This window comes from Cyanistes caeruleus, chromosome 8, assembly GCF_971803275.1.
Source record: "Cyanistes caeruleus chromosome 8, bCyaCae1.hap1.1, whole genome shotgun sequence".
NCBI classification, from domain to species: domain Eukaryota; kingdom Metazoa; phylum Chordata; class Aves; order Passeriformes; family Paridae; genus Cyanistes; species Cyanistes caeruleus.
In genome coordinates this window covers 14,170,067-14,193,221 of record NC_141708.1, presented here as the reverse complement: position 1 = coordinate 14,193,221, position 23,155 = coordinate 14,170,067, and the positions used below count along the sequence as shown (strand labels likewise).

Genomic DNA, 23,155 nt, shown 5'->3' with positions numbered 1-23,155 from the left:
TTTGGGACATCTTGCAAGAGATACGGTCATTGTGTGCTCCTCCAGGTCCTTCACCCATGCAAGGGCAGCTTGAGTGCCCATCCTGGTTGCCAGAATTGCCTGTCCACTCTCCTCTGAGCTCAAGTGGTTAACGGCCTTGTTATTTTTGAGATAACATTTTTATATATGGTTGAAGTGCTTTTTCTTCCTGAGTGATTGGGGCAGTCAGCTGTATAATAGTCAGAGAAGCCCTTCAAATAAAGCTTTTTGCAGGTACATCAGTCTGCCTGCCTGCACTTAAACCTGTACATGTGTGGGAGCAAGGAGTGGAGGGAAGGAGGGCAGGAGCAGCACCAATATTCACTCTTCACAGGGCAGTGCCTTTGAAATGCTGATCCAGCATTTAGTACCTCTAGAATCATTTCAGGCATGCAACGTACATACTCTATCTCTTTTCCTTAATATCTCTCTGAAACAGTCCAGAGGGAAGCAATACATTTATTTCACCCCAGGCAGGCATGAGATTTCTCTTCAGATTCTTACAGAATGCTAAAGACGTTTTTCAGTGCTCTTCCATGTGGTATCGTGGTACTCAACTCTTTTTTATCCATCCTTGGTATTGATTCCTGCTCCTTTAATGTACAATGCTGTAAGGTTACATCTATGCAGAGAAAAAACTTGGGCATATTTCTAGGCAGGGTGTGAGGAACACAAACCCTGTGGAAAAGCCAAAACTGAAAACCAGACTTCCATTTCCTGTGGCTCCTCACGGACCTTCCTCTAACGAGTATGGGCGGTGAGAAACTGAGTTTGGTAGACACTTAAAGTTCTTTTCTGCACATAAGATTCATTTGCAGGATGAGAAAGTCCTGGAGGGATCAAGGGTGAGTCGACAGCAGGGGCTGCCTGCTCAGCTGTGGTGGTAGAAGACAATATGATATTGCCTGTGAATTGATGGTGTCCTTGAGAAAGCATCACAGCAGTGCGAAGGTCTGTGCCCAATGGTGCTGTGATCAGATGCTTGGATGCTGCAGGTGATTTTTCACCTCCTTGGCTTCGCCCAAAGGCACTGAGGAGAACTCGATGGGAAAGAACGTTACTGTCTGCCCTGGAGGAGGGAGGACCGTGGGCTCCTGCTAGGTCCGTCTGACCCGTCCCGAGCACCTCCGCTCTCGGGAATGGGTTGGGCCGCCGCAGTTTCCAGGTCCAGGGAGGCAAGGGGCCCTCGGGTGAGGTGCCAGGAGCGGCTCCCCCGGTCCCGCTCCCTGCCGCACGTCCCCGCTCCCCGGTGCTCTCGTTAGCGGAGCTGCCTTGGCAGGAGGAGCTGCAAATCGCAGCTGAAGGTGCCAGCCGGTCCCTCTGCGGCCCTCCCCGGGCAGCGCTGCGGGGCCGGCCCTCACCCACCCGTACCAACCCCACCCTGGGCAGCAGGGGAGCCGCACACCCGCACAGCCAGCAGAGTCGCACCCGCAGCCGGCCGAGCTGCCAGGGCGGGACTGTGGCTGCTGTTCCCCCCGCTCCTCGGGGACCCTCGGCTCCGGGTCACTGTCCAGGTGGCCGGGCCGGGCTGCAGGGTGCGCCGTGCAGGCAGAGACACGGCCACAGGTCTGGGAGTGACAAAGGGTGGGGACAGGGAGCAGGTTCACTGGAGCTTGCACACGCACATGGAAGCTGTTCCTGATGACTGTAAATGTGCTGCGCAGGCGTCTGGCACCCCCATCTGCCCTGCACGCTAGAGCACTGACTCTGGTGGGAGTGATGCCTGCAGACAGGGAAGGCGTGGGAGAGGCGAGGATTGGCAGGAACTGTCGTTAGAGGACGTTTGCTTTGGCCACAGATGGGAGGGATGAAATCCCGGGCAGTTCAGATGTGCATGGGGGAAAAGCTCTCCCATGAGATGTCAAGCTAAAGCATGGTCTGCTGAAGGGCAGAGTGGAAATGGTGCCCTGTGGAAATCTCCCAGTGAGCCTTGGCACAACTGCCTGAAGCAGGTTTGAGCAGGGCATCCACTCCACCGCCTTGTGCTTTCTATCATGTCTCAAGGATTGAGGCGTTCTCCTTCCAGGAGTTCCAGGTTAGCTCTGAGGATCGTTGTATCTGTGAACAAGGAGACAGATTTAAAGCAGCTACAACTCTGCTTGCTGTCACAGTGGGTTAAGAGGCCTTTCCCTCTTGGTGCACCAGAAAAAAGGTCTCTGAAGTGCATATGCATGGACTCTTAAATGGATCAAAGCCATGCTATGGCTTGCAGCTCTGGCACCCACCCACTGGAGCTGCAAGACATGTGCAGAGCTGGAGCCAGACTGTTCCTCCTGCACTGGAGTCTGGGGCAGAGACAAACTCCATCTGGGACCGGCAGCAGCAGGTTGGTCTTGGAAGGATGAACACAGCCATGGCTCACATCTCCCAGAGGCACCATGCTAGTGCTAAACCTGCCCAGCTTGGTCACAGAGCCAACCCAGGGCTGTGGATAAGGTGGGACAGAAAGACCATTCCCAGAGTGGATTGGTGCTCTGGAAGAACAGGAAACAGAAAAATTGCATTTGGTTTCCAAGCCCTCTGATCTGGCACTCTGCTCCCTTCCTGTAGCCTGCATCGCCTGGACCCTGTTAGGAAGAGGTGATGACAAAAGAGAGATTTGGCTGTTCCTCCATCTGCTCAGATCCCAGAAGGTGGGGAGGCCACTGGCTGCAGCCAGGCTGTGATGGGCAGTAGGCAGGGGTCACATCCTACTCACCACTTTCCTGTTTCCTGGGCAGGCTGTCCCCTCAGTGTCACTGGTGCCTGGCAGCAATTCCTGTGGCTGCTGCTCCCACAGTAGGAATTTTGCTGTAGACCACTTGCTTGAGGAGAAAGTTGCAGGAAGATGTAAAGGCATGAGACAACGCAGGGAAGAGTGGTGTGAAATGAAGTGTTTGCAGCCATTAGAGAAGGAAGGAAGAGGATCAGGACAGTGAAAGCAACAGATGCCCAGGCAGAGATGTCAGCAGATTCAGAGGACTGGTGATGGGGCACCTGCTGGGATGTGGCCTCAGCAAAAAAGGGATTGGTCAGCATTGGCTATGCTTTCACAGGTGGAGATGTCAGGATCAAAGCAGAGGTCTGTCCTGCCCAGGAGGGACAGAGCAAAGAGGCAAGGGGCCACTTCGCTGCAGCATCTCTGTGTGCTGCCTCCTCCTCCCCTGCGAGTGCCACCAGCCTCTGGCAGGTCAGTCCACTTGAAGCCCCCTTGTTTGGGGCTAGAAGGAGCCTTGATCCCTATTCACAGATGTCTCTGGAGTGTCCCCTGTCATGCTCACTCACAGACTCCACAATACAGCAGCAAATGTTGTAGGAGACTGTTCAGTTCTCCAGAACCCACACAAGGAGGGGGCACACACGAAACAGCAAACAGATCATGTCCCTGAGGGTGGGGGCATGAGAGCTCAAGAGGGTAGCATTAGTATCTGAAATTGATGATTTTGACTTTAGAAAATGTTGTTCACTTCGGGATGAGGCTCTGCCCCACTCTGCTTGTCACAGGACCTTGCAAAGGCTTTGGCTGAGAAAACCTTGAACTCCCACTTAAGAAGCACATAAAACTCAGGGATAATGTTAAAAGCAGCATTATCCAGCCTTGCTGGAGGAACAAGCAGCTATGGCTTGAACAGGATGTAAGGACCTCCATGGGGAGAAAGCTTTGGATGCTGAGCATCTTTAATCTAGTGGAAAAAGAAAGAACAAGAACCACTGGTTGGAAGCTGAAGCCAGACAAATTCAAGACAAAAATAAGGAGTGGGATTGTTAACAGTGCGGATATGTAACTGCTGGAACAGGCTCCCTGGGAAATGGCAGCTTCTCCATCCCTCCAAGTCTTCACAACCACAATCACTACTTTTCTGTAAGATGCTTTTGCCAAAAACAAGCCATCAGGTTCATAAAAGGGATAAAGGAGCAAAGCCCTCTGTCCTGTGGTGCTCAGACCAGCCAGCCCTTATCTCCACACAGGTTGCTTGGACTGTGGAAAAAAGCAGATGAGGGTGCAGGAATGGAGCCCTCCATAACAGGCTGCTGGAACTCGAGGGAGTGTAAGGCACAGGGGAAGAACTTGGGAAGCTTCAGAAGTGAGAAGAAGCAATAAGAAGCGCAGTAGGGTGAGCAGCAGCCAGCTGATGCTGCTGGTGACTTGGGAACATAAAACCATGCCTTGGCAGCCCCAGCCAGAGGAGATTGTGCACCACAGGCTCACAGCCTACTTGTTTGAAATTCAGCTGCCTTTGCTGGTTACAGTCCCCAGGAGACTGAAGGGCTATGGACCTTTTACTCTGGTTTTCTGGTTATGGAAATATTTTCTTACACGTGGACAGCACAGAGCTGAACAAATTCAGGTGGGCAACAGAGCTGCTTTGCTGCCTCTAGGAGAGAGAGAGGGGATAACGTCTGTCCTTCTCCTGATGGCTCTGTGGACAGGAGGGTCTGGGCTAATAGTTCTGCCTCAGGGTCTGCCTAATCAACCTCATTTCCAAAAGCTGAAGTCTCTAAAACTTCTGCAATGAAGTAAAATGTGCCAAGAGATCAAGTAGGACCCTCTGGGCTTTCCCTCTCTAGTGGAAAGCCTGAACATCTTCACTGGTCCCATGGAGCTGAGAAGATGAGGCTCCCTGAGCTCTGCACATCAGCTCACTCAACACAAGCACCCCTCCTGCCCACAAATCAGGGATCCCAGACAGGAGAGCTCTGGAGGCACAGGAAGGCTCTGCCTTCAGGTGCTCTTCACCTGCAGTACTGCTTGATGAGTCTGCAAAGTAATTAAACCAAGAAAGATCCCGCAGTTCCTGTGGGACTAATAACAAACCAGATTCCTCTACTGCTACAGCTGTACTGCTGGCTTAGCCCTCACAACAAGAGTCTTCTGTGACTCCAAAAGACAAATCCTTTCTGCAGTTGCACAGGTTGGAGCAACCTATCTCCCTGGACACTGCTGAGACTGCCCCTGACAGGATGTCCAGCACCACACTGCACGTCTTTGCAAGGGGTATGGGCACTGCCAGCCTGGGAAACTTCCTTGCACACGGTGTGCCACATGGGAACAGGTTCCAGCTGCTGTCAGGGGCTGAGGAAGAGGTCACTGATCAGTGAAAAAGCCACCCTGGTTGCAACCAAGCTGGGTTTCAAGAGCAACTATATTCCCAAGCTGGTCCTGTTTGAACAGGAGCTGGTAGCTGCAGAAGCCCAACAGCCCTGGCATGATTTTGGCTGGGGTTCACTCATGCCAGTGGAAGGAGCAGCCCTGGAGCACCAGCCCAGCTGGGGAAAGTGTCTGTCCGCAGCAGGTTTGTTTCAGTCATGCTAGGTGTGTGTAATTCATCATCCAAGTGCTTGGTGTCACCAGTTCTTGGTAATTTATTGCAGATAACATGATTTTGGCCCCTCACACAAGTGGATTTGCGATGACGCGAAAAGCTGCAGCTGTCTTCAGTGCTTCCCTGCAGTGAGCTGAAGAGCTCAAGCGCCTTGAGGCCAGTGCTGACAACTCCTTTTTCAGCCCCGGGTCATTTTTCTGGCCCTCCTTTGAACTCTCTTTGGTATTTTCACATCCTTCTTGAAACTGAGACTTTGGAGCTAGCTTTGCCAGCAAGGGGAGGTAAAAGCACTGCTCTCCCCTCACCTCCTGCAGATGTTGGAGGGACACAGTGGTCCCTGCACTGCCTGGAGGCATTGACTGTGCTGAAATACTGCACACTCAGCCATGATCACCTCACACTTTGCAGAACAGCTCACCCTAAATCACTGCTGTCTTACCCATCTCATGGCACCTGCATGGTTTTTCTCAGAAAAGCTGAGTATCCTTAGCTGGGCCAGAAGCTTACAAAACATAGCCAACACTTTTCAGAGGGACAATCATGTGTCCTTGTGGAGATGCTGGATGGCACAGCTCTGCCCATGAGCCATCATGGCAGGAGCCTGGGGCTCAGTGCTTCCAGCTCTGCAGGGTTATTCAGAGAATCCTTGGGAAGAGCATGTGCTGAGATGTGAAATTTGGCAGCAGCTGGGGCAGGTCATGGGGCTCAGCAGTCTCCCAGGACCCCCACATTACAAACCTTGCTGCTGCTGAGCCTTGAGAATGGAGGGACATTCATGATTCAAAGCAGCAAATCCCTGGGGACCACCCAGCCCAGAGGGGTGGGTGCTCAGCTGGAGGCTGGAGCTGCTGATGCCAGCTCACCATGCAGGCAAGACCATTGAGAGCCTCCTGCAGAACAGCTCTTGAGATCCATATGGAAATTCTGAGGGCAGACACTGCGAGTCTGGCCTCTACCACTCCCATAACTTGTGGGTGAAAGCAGCATCTCATCAGTGGAATTATGGAGAGGCGGTGAGAAACCTCAGGAAGGCTTCTAGAAATGACCTAAAAGCTTGAACTGGCAGCTAGCTCAGGACACCAAACTTAGTTTTAACTCATGACCATGGGGCTAAACACTGAAGTCTGTGCTTTTCATTTTCTCACTGCAAACTCAAGTAATTACTCATCTAATGACTGCTAATCAGAGTGGCTCACCAGAGAGACAGCAGAGCTGTTTCTCCTGCCTGCGGTGAGCCTGAGCAGCAAAGGCTGGCACTGCTTCCCACAGAAGCTTGGAGCAGGCAGGGACATCCTCAGGCTGTAGAGCAGCCCAACCAGCCAGCAGGGTCAGGGACAGAGGCATGGCTTCATTGACAACACAGATAAGCAGCACTGAGCACTGCAGCTCATTCTCCCTGAGAGCTTTGATCTTGTGGCTGAGCCATCTCAGGCTACACCAGCCTCTCCCTTCACACTCACATCTCCTTTGGGGCCCAGAGCTTGCAGAGGAATCAGTTACCACACTGGTGTGGCACAAAGCCCCGTGGTTTTGGCTGGGAGTAGCAAGAGGAGAACAGAAGGTGGCTTTTTCTCCAGCATTATGCCAAAATCTTGCCAAGACAGCGAGAAGTGTGTCTGTATCTCTCTTTGGCAGCTAAGTGATGATGGAACAGATCAGCTTCTGCTGGGCTGGAAAGAGCATGGGGCTGGCAGTCCAATCTGGCTGGTGGGTTTTCACCTTGTGCTGGTCACTGTGCCCCACTGCTCAGTTTTATATGCTGAACTCTTAACCCAAAATGTGTGTTAATCAGGGGCTGTGTGAGGGCTTCCCACACAGGATGGATGAGTCTATATGAGATGTCTGCACTTCCACCTGCCCATTCTGCCCTGCACCCTGGGGGCCTGGAGACCCCATTCCCAACCACATGCTCTTCTGGGATGTAAAAGCCCTTTATCATTATCCTGACCGGGCAGGTCCTTGCCCTTCCCAGGCACTGTGCAGGGTGCTTGTTCAATACTCATTTCCTCCTCACAATGCAGGTCAGACCTGACAGGCAGAGAAGCCCCTGGTGCTAGGGTGACCATCGCTGCTGGATGTTTGACACTGCCAGCAGAGAGGGGGGATTACTCCAATTGCCCTGGGGCACACGGTCCCTCTAGGATATCCAGTCTAGGCTGTTCAGACGGCGTTTATCCAGAGTGCTCATGTGTGAGAAGGTGTCTCAGCACCCACAGGCAGCACTCAGAGAAGCAGGGAGAGAGGCTCCATCTCCCCAGCAGCACCTGCTGTGCCTGGAGCAGCAGTGGGGCCAGAGCCCCATCCTGCAGAACAGCAGGCGAGGGCTTGAGCCTGCCCTTTCCCTTCCCACAACCCTGCTTCATTTACCACACACCTCCCAGCTTCTGCAGCGGATGAGTGGGGGGCCCTGCCGGCAGCAGCCTCCGTCACCACACAGCCTCACCTCCCTGCCCAGGGCTTGGGGCCCATCCTGTGTGCCGTGTGAGGCCATGGCCTGCGGGAAAAAGTAGTGTGTGGTAATTAGTGACGTAATTAAGGCTGCATCATTTATGCATGTCTGTAGGGTCTGAGCATTTCCTCTTTCCTGAGTGCTTGGCTTCCCCATGCTTCACGGGAGGCTTTAAAAGGGGAGAAATACCTCTGGGAAGATGAGCACCCTCAGCAGTCCCAAAAACCAGTGTGCCATGAACAGAGACAAAGAGCAGGGAAGAGTTCTCATGTGCTCCAGCTCTGTGTAGAGTGGGGGAAGAGCCTGCCCCAGAGACATCACCACGCTGTGTGCATCAGCTGGAGCTGATGTGCAGGTCCACAGCATGGCTGTGTGTTGGTCCATGGGTGTGTGCAAGGGTGCTCACACTGCTCCCCAGGCCCTGCAATCCAGCCAAGACCTGAACTCCTCTAGAGGGTACCTGTGTCTCTCAGCATGGGCAATGCATTCCTCCCTGAATCTCTTTCCAGGAAAGATTCATGCCGTTATGGCTTGGACTGCACCAAAAAAAGCTCATCCCAAGGCAGATATCTGGTGTGCAACATTTTCACCCCAAAATTTTGCCAGGCTGCAGGCAGGGGAGCCAGCCTTTCCTGCCCATGCCCTCTATGAGTAGGGTGGGCTGTTGTGCTGCTGACTGTCCCCTCTGCCCCCCAGGACTACTGGCTGTCCCTGCTTTACAAGCGCCTCATTGGTCCCAAGGTGCTGGCGATCCATGTGGCCGGTCTGCAGAGGAAACCCCGGCCTGGCAGAGTCATTCGCGACAAGCTCCGGATTTACGCCCACTGCACCAGCTACCACAAGTAAGTGGAGCAAGGAAGGCTGGGGGATACAGGGCGGGATAAGCGATATCCCAGGAGACGGGGACCAACACGCCGGGGCAGGTTGGCTTCCCAGCATCACTCGAGTGCTGCTCTGGCCGCTGTCACAGTGAAGGGAGAGTGCAGGAATGGCGATGTCTCGGATGAAAGTGGTGGCAAGGCCGTGCCTGGGAACGGGGCCGGCTGGGAGCGCTGCAGTGGCCGCCGGGCAGCCTGGGCAGCAGAGATCAAGGGAGTGGATTTCACACGAGGGGCCCCGCTCGGTCGGGTTACCTGCCCGGCCGCGCTGCCGGGGAGCCTGGCCTGGCTATTGTTTCGCTGATAAGGTCTTTGAAAGCACCTCAGAGAGCCGGGGGGGGCGGCCACCTCCTCCGCGGACACAAGTTGCTATTGTGGAGGAGGAGAGACTGTTTCTTTACGCAGTCCAGATGCTTTCAACATGCCTCCAGCTCGGTAGGAAACCTTGTCCAGTAACTGACAGGTGCAAAGTGCTCTATAGCTTTTGTTTGAGGCTGTCTGATTAGGAAGGGACAGAGGATCAGTGTCTGACCTGTCTGTCAGGTGCCTGGGGTGGCGGGGACAGACGCCACTCACGCACAGAGCTCCCCTCGTTCTCAGCCTCTTCCTCGCAAGGCTGGGGAGGGCTGGGAGTGGGGGAAGCTGTCCTGGGACTGACACTCTGTCCTGGGCCACCCCCACTCTGTACAGAGTTGCAGCGTCCTCTTGTGCTGCTGGCTGAAGAGGGGGGGTTTAAAGGTGTCGCCACGGAACCAAGCTTCACGGTGGGACGGTGGCATCTCCCCGTGAAGGGACGGCAGGATAGTGAATCTGGATGTCTGCATGAGGCCAGTCCCTGCAGAGACCCCCAAGCCCCTCCTTGGAGGTGATGCTCCCTGGGGACATGGCAGTGCAGCTCTCATCTCCTACTCTCCCCTTTGCAGTCACAACTATGTCCGGGGATCCATCACGCTTTACATCATCAACCTGCATCGCTCCCGGAAGAAAATTAAGCTGGCAGGGACGCTGCGGGATAAGATTGTCCACCAGTACCTGCTGCAGCCCTACGGCAAGGACGGGCTCCACTCCAAGTAAGTTTGATGCTGGTGGCTGGGACTGCCACCACTATCCCACCCTCAGTGCCACTGTGCTGACCCTCTCCTGGTGCCACAGGTCGGTCCAGCTCAACGGGCAGCCGCTGGCCATGGTGGATGATGGGACTCTCCCCGAGCTGAAGCCTCGCCCGCTGCGGGCCGGCCGCACCCTGGTCATTCCCCCGCTGACTATGAGCTTCTACGTGGTGAAGAATGTGAACGCGCTGGCCTGCCGATACCGATAGCCTGCGGCCCACCAGGGACTCGCCAGCCCCGCTCCTGCCCCTGTGCACTGCCCAGGTCACGCTGCCTCCTTGGCAGCCCACGCAGCCTCGCCGTGGGGCCGTGTTGGGCAGCTCCACGCCATGCCCTCATCTTCACCCCCAGGATGTTCTCCACCGTGGCACCACTCCTGCCCTGTGACCGCAGAGCTCCGCGTGCCCTGGCCACCAAACCGCCAGAGCAGTGCGACAGCCAATTTGCACGGCCTGCCACCCTCCGTCCCGTGAGCTGCGAGAAGCGCCCGGGCCCTGGTGCCCACTGGCTGCAGGGAGGGTTGGGGTGCTGAGCCCCGGTGTATCCCGGGACGGACACCCCCCCGACCCCCTGGTCCCGCTGCCCTTCGGGATGACTCCTCCAGCAGCCGGACCTTCTCCCCGGAGGCGAGCAGCGCTCCGGTGCAGCAAGCGCATGGAAGCAGCTCCCTCTACTGCCGCCGGGATGCCGCCAGCCGGGCTGGCCGCCGCGACGCGCACCGGGCGGGGCAGGGCAGGGGCGCGGGGGCCGCCCCGGGCGGGCGGGCAATGTTGATAATTAAATTATACATCCCGGAGCGGAGAGGGGCGGAGCGGCGGGCCGGGAGCGTGTCCTGTCCGAGAGACTGGCGGTGTCGCGGGCAGGAGCAGCTGCGACGCGCCCAGGCGCTACCGGAGGTGTAATAAAGTTGGGCTCTCAACAGCGCCGGCGTCTTCTGTCCGCCGCGGTGGGCCGGGAGGGAGGGTGTCGCTGTCACACGGTGCGGTGTCACACGGTGCGGTGCCGGTGTCACACGGTGCGGTGTCACACGGTGCGGTGCCGGTGTCACACGGTGCGGTGCCGGTGTCACACGGTGCGGTGTCACACGGTGCGGTGCCGGTGTCACACGGTGCGGTGTCACACGGTGCGGTGTCACACGGTGTGGTGCCGGTGTCACACGGTGCGGTGCCGGTGTCACACGGTGCCGGTGTCACACGGTGCGGTGTCACACGGTGCGGTGTCACACGGTGCGGTGCCGGTGTCACACGGTGCCGGTGTCACACGGTGCGGTGTCACACGGTGCGGTGCCGGTGTCACACGGTGCCGGTGTCACACGGTGCGGTGTCACACGGTGCGGTGCCGGTGTCACACGGTGCAGTGCCACGCCGGGCCGCCGGGGGCGCTGCGCGCGTGGGCGCGGCGGTCACGCGCGGCGGAGCAGGAAGCGGCTCGGGGCGGGTGGAGCCGCCCGGTCCCGGTGCCCCCGGTCCCGGTGTCCCCCCCGCCGTGGGCCATGCGCTGCGTCCTGATCGCCAGCACCGCGGCCGAGCTGCTCTTCTACTGGGCCGATGCCGCCTTCCTCCGCCGGCTGCGGTCGTCCCAGGCCGGGCAGGTGCGGCGGGACGGGGCGGCGCGGGTGCGGGTGCGGGTGCGGGAGCACGGGGTGCGCGGTCTCGCGTGGGGGACAGTGTGGCGCACTGACCGGGACAGTGTGGCGCAGGGCCCGGCGCTGGAGGACAGCCTCAACACCCTCTTCGCCCCCCTCATCATTTCCTGCGCCGCGCTGCTGGAGAAGCTCTCCGACACCTACACCTGCTTCGCCACCGAGGGCGGGCGGCACCTCCACGTCCTGCACACGGTAGGACCGGCACCGGGGAGCGGGGACCCCTGGCCGGCCCCCGCCTGACCCCGCTGCCGGTTTGCAGTTCGGGGACTGCCTGTACATCGCAGTGAACGGCGACGGGACGCAGAGCGAGGACGACCTGCGCCGGACGCTGTTCGTGCTGCGGCGCTTGGTGGAGGCTCACTGTGGCCTCGTCACGCTCGACTCGCACCTCATCCGCAAGGAGTGAGCGGGCACAGCCCCCGGCACAGGGTGGCATGTCGGGTTGCTGCGGTGGCTGCCCTGAGGTGCCTCCGTTCAGCACGGGGGTGGGAGTGGGTGTCTCCATCTGGGACCCCCCCTTTGCCGCAGGACCCCCTGCCTGCTGGGCTGCAGCTCGGTTCTGCTGTGTCAGCCCCACGCCAGGAGCTGGGTTTTGGTGTCCCACACAGGGAGGTGACGGCCACCTAAGAGTTTACGCTCTGTGATGGCTGCAGGTTGCGTCCGGCTGATTCGGAGCAGCGGGAGCGTGTGTGGAGCCTGCTGCGGGGCCTGCTGGAGACCTACAGCCACCTGCGGGAGGAGGACCAGAGCTTTGCAGTGGAGGTACCAATGCTCTGGGCTGTCCCTTATTTTTGGCGTGGTTCGGGGGTGGGAGGCTGTGTGGAGTCCCAGGATGTGGGAAAATGCAGTGGGCTAGGGACTGTAGGGCAGCTCCCTGGAGCAGTGGAAGCTCAGACCTGCCTCTGGCAGGATCTGAGAGAGCTCAGCAGCCTTCCCTCCTCCTGCACCCCAGGCCGTGGAGCGGCTGATCCATCCTCAGCTGTGCGAGCAGTGTATCGAGTTCCTGGAGCGACAGGTGGTACAGTACATCAACACCAGCCCTGAACGTGGTGGGGATGAAGTGGGCCATGCCTTCCTCCTGGTACACACCAAGCTGCTGGCCTTCTACTCCAGGTGTGCCTATCCCCACCACCCTCCCCAGGGCAGCTATTTCTCCTCCCAGCTGACCCTTTCCTTCTCGGGCCTGCAGCCGCAACGCCAGCTCCATCCGCTCAGCCGACCTGCTTGTCCTCATCCTCCTGGTTCAGGACCTGTACCCCAGTCAGAGCGCCGAGGAGGAGCTTGGCCCACAGGTGCTTCAGAGCAGGACTGGGGGTGCAGCAAGTCAGGGTGCTCCCATGGGGTGATGCCTTGACAGCTGGGGCTTAGGGGCTTTTTTTCCTCTTTTTGAAAGACCACACCAGGGAATGTTTTCCCTCAGGGACCCAAGAGAAGTGAGAGCATCCCTGTGAGTGGGCCTGGCTCCCATGGAGCTGCAGAGAAGGACTCAGATGACCAAGTGAGTCCTTGCAATCAGGAGCTGCAGGGTGGGATGCTGAAAGGGCTGTCTGCATCATTGCTATCGCTGAGCCATTCATTTTTGCTGGCAGGACACAGATGATCTCTCTGTGCCTGAGGTCTACTACACACCTGAACCCTCTCCAGGCCAGCACAGTACAGGTGAGTGCCCAGTTGGGCAGCAGCCGTGCCCCACACCCCCAGCCCTGCAGAGGCTCCAGGGCTCTGAGAGGGGCTGGAAGGGTGCCCTGCGGTGTTCTCTGCAGGCAGCGAGAGCTGGTCAGAGGGTGCTGAGATCCTGAGCATCGGGGAGGTGGATGCTGCAGACGTCCAGGTGAGCACGGAGTCCCACAACACCTCCCAGCTCCACATTTCACCAGCCTGTTCCGGTGCCCTTTGTGATTTCTGGTCCTCAACCCTCGTCTCTGGCTGTGCTGCAGCTGTGGGTGCCCTGCATCCCCCATGTTGTGCATGATTGTGACAGCTCTGATCTCCTTCTCTGAGGCATTGCTTACAAGGAGCTGTCAGCAGAGAGGGAGTGGGGCTGCCTCAGAGCAGTCCAGTGTCTCCCTCTGCTGCCGTTGAGCTTTCTGGGCTGCTTCCCTGATGGATGCTGCAACATCTCACACACTGCAAGCAAATACTGGCCTTGGTTTAAGGCATTTACAACTTTTGTCTTTGTAACAGTCTTCTTCTCTGCTACTTCTCTGGGGTACCTGGGCACTTTCCTCACTGCTGATCTCTTGCTACATGGCCCCTCCAGCTCCTTTGGTTCTGTCATTCCTGGTTGCAGCTTTCAATGGTAATGGCAGGCAATGCTGCATCCTTGCAGAGCATCCTTGGTGTGAGCTGTCCCATCCCCACAGGGGACTGAACCTCTCCCCTGTCTTCCCAGATGGCAGAGGACTTGCTCCAGACCTTAGGGCCTCTGGTCCCTGAAGCTTCCAACCCCAGAAGGATCTTTCTGGATGCCAGCCTGCGGGAAGGTTACTGCCCTTTGCTGCCACACACCATGCACTGCCTCCCACTCTGGCCAGGCATCTCCCTTGTGCTACTGACCAAGGTGAGCTACCTCAGAGGTGAGGGAATCTATGTTGCCCTGAGTCCTGCCTGACCCACCTCTCCCTTCCCTGGCAGGGCCCTATGACCCAGGTAGCTGTCACCTTGTACCAGCTCCTGGATGGTTTCTTGGTGCTGGAGAAGAAGCTGGAAGAGGGACCAGATGTGGGAGTTGCACGCTCCTACCCATTCCTCGCTGAGCTGCGGCAGCGCATGGACAAATTTGTGAAGAAGCTGAGTGGACAGGACATTCAGGTGGGAGTGGGGACATGAGGACCCTGTCCTGTTTTCTCCACAGCCTGACACAGTCCTGTCTCTCTAGTTACAGAACACCTGGCTGGACTTCAAGAACAAGATATTTTCACGGAATGAGCCTGGGAGCTCCCTAGAGTGAGTAGAGGGAAGCCAGGGAAAGTCTTCACAACAGGCAGGGACCTTTGCCAGCCTGGGGACCAGCAGAGCTGTCCCTGCAGTGCTGGGGACCCAGTGTCCAAACCCAGCACTGTCTGTGTCCCCTGGCTCAGGCTGCTGCAGTCAGTGGCCAACGTGAAGAGGCAGCTCTGCTCCGTGTACCGCCAGCTCTTCCTGACCTCTGCCAACCACAGCCTGTCCCAAGGGCTGCGGGACCGTGCTCAGAAGCTGATGAGGTGAGTGCATGGGGATGGTGATCATCACCAGGGGGCTGCCCCACACCCAGCTGTGTTGGGGATTGTGGGTCCTGGCCTCTCACCGTGCTTCTTCTCGGCAGGGAGAAGCTGCTGGACTGGCGGGACTTCCTGCTGGTGAAGAGCAGGCGCAATATCACCATGGTGTCATACCCATCTCTGCAGCTGGGAACCCAGCCTGGCAAAGGGGTGTCCCTAAGGGGGTAGCAGATGTGGGAGTGGGACCCCGACCCCGGCACCAGGATCAAGGGGAGGAATGTAGTGGGCAAAGGTGGTTTCCTGAGGCTCAGGGACTGTCCTGGAAGGGCACCAAAATTGTTGGACACCCTTAACCCATCCCACGTACCTGGAGGACTTTCCTGGTCTGGTGCACTTCATCTATGTGGACCGCACAGCTGGACAAATGATGGCACCATCACTCAGTGTGACAGAGAAGTCCAGCACAGAGCTGGGCAAGGGTCCCCTGGCCACCTTCATCAAGAAAAAGGTACTACTCATGGGATAGGTGTGGGATGGGAACCATAGAAGAGGGTGGAAATTGGAGGGGTTTCTGCCCAGGTTTCAGGTGCCCCTTGTCCCCTAGGTCTGGTCCCTGGTCACACTGGCCCGGCGATACCTACAGAAGGGCTATACAACACTGATGCTGCAGGATGGCGACTACTGCTGCTCCTATTTCCTCTGGTTTGAGAATGAGATGGTATGTGGGGTCAGGAAGGGGCTGAGCCCCTCTTTCCCTGGGACAGGGAGCAGGGCTGTAAGCATAGCCAGCTCTGATTCCTTGGTGGTCCCATCCCAGCTCCTGCCCTCCGCTGTCATTTCTCCTCAGGGCTACAAGCTGGAGGTGATGGAGGTACCAGTCCTGTCTGATGATTCTGCTCCCATTGGGATGCTTGCAGGGGACTACTATAGGTGAGCAGTTGCTAGCCCTGTGGTTTGGCACCAGGGCTCAAAGCTGTGATAGCACACAGGTCCCTGTGAGCGATGCCAGGATGCCAGTGTTGTGGTGTCACTGGAGTTGCACCAGCCCATCTCCTCAGGCTGGTGCCATTTTGCTGTGTCCTGTGTCCATAAAGTACTTTATAGAGGGAAGGTTGTTAGAACAAGGTTGCCTCTGTGCACTTAACCTGCCAAGCCCCTGTCTTCTCCTCCCCAGGAAGCTGCTGCGTTACTACAGCAAGAACCACCAGGCAGAGGTAGTGAAGTGCTACGAGCTGCTGACCGTGCACCTGGGCATCATCCCCTCCGAGCTCGTGGTCCAGCAGGCCTATGACTTGGCCCGGCGCCTCTGGGAGCCATCCCGCATCCCTCTGCTCTGAGCTGCCTCCAGCCCCCTTGGGGCCAGGATTAAAGAGGGTGTGTGGGTGTTCCCAGAGCCTGGGTTGCTTTCTCGGTGTATGTGTGCCATGCCATGGATTGTGCCTGTAGGCAGCAAAAGGCAACCTTCCCATCCTCCAGCCTGGCCAGGGCTGGCACTGTCCCTCTTCCTGCTCCATGTGGTTTTCACTGCCACCCAGCAGCCTCTTGGGACTGGCAGAGAGTGGGGCTGAGAGGTTGTTGGCAGATCACTGTCTTGCTAAAAAGTGCACTTCCAGAGCAGGGTTTATAATGTTAGCTTGGCATTGCTGCCAGGCTTTGGCCAGAAATCAAGATAGTGTAGCCAAACCTAAGTGGAGCAATGGTCTAGGGTACATCCCCCTTCCCCCTCACCCTCAAATGTGAGGCGTGGGGCCCTCAGGGGTTTGGCAGGCTCTGGGGAGGTGCAGCCTATCCTCCATCCTCTTCCCTGCACCCACACTTCCAGGCACCAGTTAGCCACAGCTCTGAGCTTAGCTGGGAACAGCGAGTAAATCCCGAGGCAGCTTATGTGTTTCCCAGGCACGTCTGGGCTCAGTGCACGTCCAAACCTCAAGTACTGCTGGGAGTGGGGCCAGCCCCAAGGGACTCAGGCAGCCACTGCCCCTTGTTGCTCCCATGCCACTTGCTGGAGCTGGGGATGGCACTTCAGCGAGCACTGGACCAATACAGGGCCTTTGACCCGTCCTGCTGAGCTGGAATTTGCCCTGCTGCTTGATAGTGCTGGATTCAGAGCCAGCCTCAGCCCCAAACTGCCCCTTTTCCTGCTGCTTTCGGGGCTGTGCTTGGGGCTTGCCTGCTCAAGGGGGGGCCAAAATCCCTCTGTCCTGCCATGCTTGGCCCTCTGTCCAGCCACGTGCCTCTGGATCATCCCTGGAGCAGAACAGGAGCTGGGGGAGGGGGGCTCTCAGGCCCCTGCCTGCCTGCTCATCACCCTCCTGGACTACAGGCTGGGCAGCTCCTGGCACCCTGCTGAGCCCCAGGCAGGATCTGTGCCCTTCTCAGCCCTGGGGCTCCTCTCCGGCCCCGCTGCAAGCCCCCAGCAGAGCTGGGCCATGGTCAGCGCCTCGCTGGGGACAGCAGCCTGGCTGGGGACAGCAGCCTGGCTGGGGACAGCAGCCTCTCTGGGGACAGCAGCCTCGCTGGGGACAGCAGCCTGGCTGGGGACAGCAGCCTGGCTGGGGACAGCAGCCTCTCTGGGGACAGCAGCCTCGCTGGGGACAGCAGCCTGGCTGGGGACAGCAGCCTGGCTGGGGACAGCAGCCTGGCTGGGGACAGCAGCCTGGCTGGGGACAGCAGCCTCGCTGGGGACAGCAGCCTCGCTGGGGACAGCAGCCTCGCTGGGGACAGCAGCCTCGCTGGGGACAGCAGCCGCGGGCCAGCGCTCCTGAGCAGCCTCCCCGCCTCCTCAAGGCGTTCCCTGCCCGGGCCCCCCCGGCCCCTCCGTGTGCCCGGAAGCCCCGGGGAAAGTTCCGCCGGGAAAGCAAAGTCCAGGCTGCCGGACACAGGGCGCCATGGCCAGGCGCTGCGGGGCGATGGCAGCCGGGCTCCGGGGAAGCCTCGTCTGCTCTTCCCGCTGGCTCCGGGGCTGGCGTCTGTCCCCGGGGCCGTCAGGAACGCGTCGGGCCCATGCCCGGGCTGCACCCCAGCTGCAGCGGGAGTACGACGCGGTGGTGATCGGGGCAGGTAACGGAGCAAGGGAGCGAGAGCCGAGCTGCGGGGAGCCGGCGGGGACCCTCGTCTGCCCTCCCCCCAGGGCAGGGAGCAGAGGAGCAGCTGGGTGGGGACCACAGGGGTGCTGGACGCATTGCAAACCCCCAAAGTGCAGCTCGTGCCTGGGACGACTCGGGAGTCTGGCACAAATTGAGCCAGAGCACTCAGCATACAGAGCACTGCTGGAGCATCTGCCTCGAGCACCTCTGTCCCCCTCTGCTGCTCCGTTAGGGCCAGGGCTGTAGGGCCGGGGGAGGATGTGCTTTGTCACCTGTATCCCTGTGTCTAGAGCCTGTTATTGGGTGTCTGTGACGGCCCCATGCCCTGGGTGTGCCCTGTGCTGTGGGCCCAGCACCGACACTGGGCTCTACGCATCTCCCTCTCTTCTTGCAGGGCACAACGGGCTGGTGGCAGTGAGTACCTAGACTGGCGTGCTGCCTCTCCTCCATCCGCAGGGGCAGCAAGGCACTGGGAAGGGTCTGCGCTGTGGGCAGAGGGGGGCTTTGGTGGCAGGCTCCATGGGGCTGGGGTTCCCCCAGGCCCTCCCTGGTGAGGGGGGCACCATGTGCAAGAGGGTGCTCACCCAGTGACATCCCGGCTGGAGGGATGGGCAGCGTGTGCCGTGCTCCCCACAGGCTGCCTACCTGCAGCGGGCAGGGATGCGCACAGCTGTGCTGGAGAAGCGTCACGTGCTGGGCGGCGCAGCCGTCACGGAGGAGATTGTGCCAGGTACCCCTGCATGCCCCTTGTACCCCTGGCCCTGGCCAGTCCTGGTGGTGGACATCCTCCACCACCCCACATGTTCCCAGGGTTCAAGTTCTCCCGGGCATCATACCTGCTCAGCCTGCTGCGACCACAAATCTATGCTGATCTGGAGCTGCGGGTACTGGCACCCACCCTTTGCTGGGCTGCTGGCAGCTCCCAGCATGCAAGCGGGAGGACTCTGCTGCCGGGCTGTCCCTGCAGGGTGGGTCCTGCAGTGGGAACATCCCTGTCTTGCAGCGGCATGGTCTGAGGGTGCTCCCGCGGGACCCCTACTCCTTCACCCCACTGCTGGAGAACAGGAGCCCTCCTCGCTCCCTTCTGCTGGGACATGACATGGCCCAGACTCAGCAGCAGATTGCTCAGTTCTCCCAGAAGGATGCCCAGGTACCACCAGAGACATGCACCTGGCACAGCAAAACCCATGAGGGGCTACCCTGCTCCTGGAGTGGCAGGGATGCTCCTGGGTGGAGTATCTGTTGCACCCATTGTGGTGCAGTCCTTGTTGTCCACCCTCTGTCCCCTTCCAGGCCTACCCTGAGTATGAGGCGTTCATGGGGCGCATGGTGTTGGCCCTTGACCCACTGCTGGATGCTCCTCCAGTGGATACAGCTGCCCTGGGAAAGGGTTCTCTGCTCCAGCAGCTCAGGAACCTGCGAACCCTGAAGCCCTTGCTGCAGGCAGGTACATCTGGGATGCCAGGGAACCCCAATAGCAAGGGGTGTTTGCCAGCACTTGGGATGGGCGATGCAGAGCCTCTTCTGGAGCCCAAACTGGGCTGGCAGGCTCTGCGAGGCTTACTCCCTGTGGTCCTGCTGACTGGCCTCCAAACCCAGCTGGGCACCAGTAGCCAGCCTTGGCACAGCCATGCAGGTCTCACACCACCTCTCCATCCCCAGGGCTGGCACTGGGGCGGCAGCTGCCCCAGTATTACGAGGTGCTCACAGCTCCCATCTCCAAGGTGCGTGCTGGCAGCGGTGTTGTGGAAACACCCACTGCCTCTCCTGCCTGCCAGGGTGCTGCAGCAGCTCCCCACCCCAAGCCTGGTGTGCTCTCTTTCTCTTGGGCCAGATCCTGGATCACTGGTTTGAATCAGAACCCCTGAAGGCAACTCTCGCTACTGATGCGGTGATTGGAGCCATGGCCAGCCCACACACCCCTGGCAGTGGGTGAGGATCCCTTCCCTCTGGGGCTCATCCTGCACTCTCCCCCCTTGCCTTGCTTTGTGCTTGGCTCTGCTGCATACCAGTACCCCATGCCCTGCCCCCTTCCTCTCCCTTCCCCTGCCTGCTCAACACTGCCAGGGTGCCTCAGGGGTTGGTGCTGGGCAAGGGGCTGCCCCCAGCCCTGCCATATGGCTCTCCTGAGCGGCCTCCACCTATCCCTTCACTGTCCCCGGGCTGGGCTGAATCCTGCCTGGTGCATGCTCCCTGTAACTGAGCTGACATCCCATGAAGTGGCATGGTCCCGTGGGGGGTACTGCGAGGGCTGTGGCACCATCCTCACTACCCATGCAGGGGACAGATCCATCTCCTCAGCCAGCAGCTAACCTGAGGTCCTGCTGCCGCAGGTATGTGCTGTTGCACCACGTCATGGGTGAGCTGGAGGGACGGCGGGGGGCCTGGGGCTACGTGGCAGGTGGGATGGGAGCCCTGTCCCAAGCCATCGCCCAGGCAGCGACTGCCCGGGGAGCCCACATCTTTGCTGAGCAGGTATGGTGTGTCTGGGAGAGGGGAGCTGCTTGGCCATGCCTGCAGGCAGCAGGGATGCTCTTGGTAAAGTCTTGCCCCTACACATGCGCAGGCAGTGTGCCACGTGCTGCTGGGCAGGGAAGGGGAGGCGCAGGGTGTCGTGCTGCAGGATGGGACAGAGGTGAGGAGCAAACTGGTGCTGTCCAATGCCTCCCCCCAAATCACCTTTTTGGAGCTCATTCCTCAGGTATGGAGTGCATGGGGCTGGTGGGGAAAGCTTGGCATGTTGGAATCGCCTCATTCAGACTGCTTCATAGCCAGCCTCTGCACTGGTATACCCCACCCCAGGAGCAGCTGCCGAAGGATTTTGTCCAGCGAATCCAGCAGGTTGACACACGTTCCCCTGTCACCAAGATCAATGGTAGGTACCAGCAAGGACATTTCCACTGCCATCCCTGCTGGAGGAACACTGGTGCTAGGCTGCACCCCGCTTCCTCCATCTCCCCATCCCACGCCCAGTGGCGGTGGATCGGCTGCCCAGTTTCCTGGCTGCCCCCAATGCCCGTGATGGCCAGCCCCTGCCCCACCACCAGTGCTCCATACACCTCAACTGCGAAGGCACCCAGCTCCTGCATCAGGCATTCACTGAGGCTGCCCACGGGCACCCCTCCAGCAGGTAGGAGCCTGTACTGGCACACCTTGGTGAGCTGGGGAAGGGACAGGACAGTCATGGCAATGGATGCTGGGGACACAGGTGTGGAGTGGCTGGGTCCCCCTCTGCCTGCCCAGTTGGTGTACTGTTCCCCCAGGCCCATGATCGAGCTCTGCATTCCCTCAGCGCTGGACCCAGGGCTGGCCCCACCAGGCTGCCATGTCGTGTCCCTCTTCACACAGTACACCCCGTCCGTGCTGGCAGGCGGGCGGTCCTGGGACGAGCAGGCCAGAAATGCATATGCAGACACAGGTACACAGTGCACACACAGACCCCGGTAACAGCTGTGGGCAGAGCGGCCCTGGAGCTGCACAGGAGTTTGCTGCCATGTCCCCCCAGGCTGCCCACCAGCAGTCCCTTCATCTTTCTCCAGTGTTTGACTGCATCGAAGACTATGCCCCGGGGTTCAAGGCGTCCATCATTGGCAGGGACATCCTGACACCACCAGACCTGCAGAGGATCTTCGGGCTGCCCGGTGGAGTGGGTACCACAGGTGTCAACTCTGAGCATTGCTCTGGTGCCAGTGTTAGTGGGCACAGCTAGCTCACACAGAGCTCTGTTGGCAGAACATCTTCCATGGAGGGATGTCTCTGGATCAGCTGTACTTTGCTCGGCCAGCACCATCCTACTCTGGCTACCGGTCCCCAATTCCTGGCCTGTACCTGTGTGGAAGTGGAGCCCACCCTGGTGAGCAGAGCTGGGAGCCAGGACCCTGCTGGAGGCCTGTAGAAGGAAGAAGGGGGCATGTGAAAGAGGTGTACCACTGTTCCCCATTTCTCCTTTCCTGCAGGAGGAGGAGTGATGGGAGCAGCAGGACGCAATGCCGCCCAGGTGGCTATCAAGGATTTCAGGCACCTCTCATGAGATCAGTGAAACTGACTTCACCAACACAGGGTTGCAGCAGCAGCATGCCCTGCTGATGCCATGCAGAGCCCTGCCCATCCCCAGCTTGCTTCCTCAGCACCTCATGGCAGCACCAGCGTCTCCTGGAGCTGGGTACAGGCTGGTCCCTGGTGCTGCCAGCTGCTACTGTCACCTTGAACAGAACACTGCGTTCCACAACCCAGCCTTGCCCCAGTGGCTCCTGGACCCTACATGACCATGCCTGTGCCTGTGCCCATGGAAATAAACCCTAGCCCGTGCTCTGTCATGAGCACTCTCACTGTGTCTTTTAAGCAATTCATGCAGCTCCTACTGTGCCATCTACACTTGCTGGTGATGCAGTCTTGGGGGAGCTGCCGGAGAGAACAGGCACAGTTCCGAGTAGCGAACAGGGACAAACAGCCCCTCACCCTTTCCTCTGCTCATTGATGCAGGCTCAGGTGCCTGCAGGGCTATTTGTATGGAGCCCCGCAGCTCCAGGCGGATGCAGATTTGTTCTAAGTACTTAGAACAAGCAGGGAGCTACTTGCAGTCCCCAGCTGTCCTCAGTCCCCCGGCTCTTGGTGCTGTGTGTGCAGCAGACACGTGCCCAGCAGCTCAGAAACCGCAGGAGCCAGGGCTAGCAGCCCCTCGTGCCTCACACATGCTCCTATTCCCGACGGAAGCCGCCTGCACGTGTCCTGGCCCCGTCCCTCCGTCCCCAGGGCAGATGTTCCGTGCTGGCCACTCCTCAGCCACAGCAGCCCTGGGGTGTGTCCCTCACCCTGGCTGCTGCCGGGAGCCGCTGGCTGCAGATTACAGAGCTCACATCCTCTCCTTGCCCTCTTCCTCCGCCGGACAATGCTCCCGATTCAGCAGCCCGCCTCGCCTCCTGCCGGGCCCTAAATACGGTGCCGACAGGGTGAGCTGCTGCACCTGAGCTGGCTGAATCAATATTGACCGGCCAGGAATAGTCCCGCAGCCCTCTGAGAATAGCCCCGCAGCCGCCCGCAGCTTCCCCCGCACGGGCTCTCCTGCTGCCGGCCGTGTATTTTTAGCTGCTGCCATCGCTGGCAGCCGGGGCTGCAGGTGCTGGCACCCAGGGAGCCCCGAGGGAGATGGGGGGCTCATTGACTGACACCTCGGGGCAAAGGGGGACACCTCCAGCCCGCCACGATCACATGAGCGGCAGGACTCAGTGTCCTGCCTGAGAGAAGAGAGGCTGGCAGGTCTCAGATGCCGGAGAGCACACCAGCCCCCTCACTTCTCTGTTCTTGCTGTCCCCAGGAGCAGAGGCAGAGCTGGGAGCGGGATGCAGCACCAGCCTGCCCTGCACCCCTGCCAGCATCTGCCGGGGGAGGAGTTCGGGGGAAGCTCCTGGCTTCACACTTAAGCAATTGATCTCCAAAACTCCGAGACGAATGAGTCACGGGCTCCACT

The 23,155-nt window shown here is 59.1% G+C and overlaps 3 protein-coding genes and 1 long non-coding RNA gene across 9 annotated transcripts in view; 3 read left to right on the top strand and 1 right to left on the bottom strand.

Moving 5' to 3' along the window:
* HPSE2 (heparanase 2 (inactive)) overlaps nucleotides 1–10,873 on the top strand; it is a 106,958-nt gene extending 96,085 nt beyond the window's left edge. For 2 of the 3 annotated variants that reach the window (XM_086899519.1, XM_086899517.1), the window contains 3 exons: nucleotides 8,467–8,612; nucleotides 9,572–9,718; nucleotides 9,801–10,873. In XM_086899519.1, coding sequence (XP_086755645.1) covers nucleotides 8,467–8,612; nucleotides 9,572–9,718; nucleotides 9,801–9,966 — 459 coding nt within the window. In that variant the 3' untranslated portion in view covers nucleotides 9,967–10,873. The remainder of the gene's footprint in view (nucleotides 1–8,466; nucleotides 8,613–9,571; nucleotides 9,719–9,800) is intronic. The other variant, XM_086899518.1, reaches the window with a different exon arrangement.
* A 245-nt stretch (nucleotides 10,874–11,118) lies between these two features.
* Nucleotides 11,119–15,995, top strand: HPS1 (HPS1 biogenesis of lysosomal organelles complex 3 subunit 1). Of its 3 annotated transcripts, none has more exons than XM_086899364.1 (18): nucleotides 11,119–11,348; nucleotides 11,457–11,594; nucleotides 11,662–11,804; nucleotides 12,056–12,164; nucleotides 12,355–12,515; nucleotides 12,592–12,694; nucleotides 12,796–12,900; nucleotides 12,992–13,061; nucleotides 13,166–13,233; nucleotides 13,795–13,962; nucleotides 14,037–14,213; nucleotides 14,281–14,348; nucleotides 14,483–14,605; nucleotides 14,707–14,772; nucleotides 14,966–15,110; nucleotides 15,207–15,320; nucleotides 15,450–15,532; nucleotides 15,777–15,995. In XM_086899364.1, the coding sequence occupies exons 1-18, from the start codon at nucleotides 11,250–11,252 to the stop codon at nucleotides 15,937–15,939; spliced, it is 2,103 nt and encodes a 700-aa protein (XP_086755490.1). In that variant the 5' UTR covers nucleotides 11,119–11,249; the 3' UTR covers nucleotides 15,940–15,995. The 3 variants fall into 3 exon arrangements, with proteins under 3 accessions (XP_086755490.1, XP_086755491.1, XP_023803404.2); XM_086899365.1 differs by having other exon boundaries at nucleotides 11,138–11,348; nucleotides 12,823–12,900; XM_023947636.2 differs by lacking the exons at nucleotides 11,119–11,348; nucleotides 11,457–11,594; nucleotides 11,662–11,804; ... (4 more) ...; nucleotides 12,992–13,061; nucleotides 13,166–13,233 and adding an exon at nucleotides 13,617–13,701.
* Nucleotides 15,996–17,429: 1,434 nt separating this feature from the next.
* On the top strand, nucleotides 17,430–22,004 carry PYROXD2 (pyridine nucleotide-disulphide oxidoreductase domain 2). 2 transcript variants are annotated; one of them, XM_023947428.2, is made up of 16 exons: nucleotides 17,430–17,662; nucleotides 18,083–18,102; nucleotides 18,325–18,418; nucleotides 18,499–18,572; nucleotides 18,692–18,838; nucleotides 18,982–19,135; nucleotides 19,351–19,412; nucleotides 19,523–19,620; nucleotides 20,022–20,163; nucleotides 20,255–20,389; nucleotides 20,491–20,563; nucleotides 20,662–20,818; nucleotides 20,952–21,106; nucleotides 21,228–21,338; nucleotides 21,421–21,541; nucleotides 21,645–22,004. In XM_023947428.2, exons 1-16 carry the CDS (start codon nucleotides 17,491–17,493, stop codon nucleotides 21,772–21,774), a joined length of 1,845 nt encoding a protein of 614 aa, XP_023803196.2. In that variant the 5' UTR covers nucleotides 17,430–17,490; the 3' UTR covers nucleotides 21,775–22,004. The 2 variants fall into 2 exon arrangements, with proteins under 2 accessions (XP_023803196.2, XP_023803197.2); XM_023947429.2 differs by having other exon boundaries at nucleotides 17,432–17,662; nucleotides 21,228–21,334.
* LOC147651876 (uncharacterized) lies at nucleotides 20,565–22,597 on the bottom strand. Its single transcript, XR_015289718.1, has 2 exons — nucleotides 22,500–22,597; nucleotides 20,565–21,577 (listed from the first exon to the last, which is right to left on the bottom strand). It is a non-coding gene; the product is annotated as an uncharacterized LOC147651876 (long non-coding RNA).
* Nucleotides 22,598–23,155: the final 558 nt, after the last annotated feature.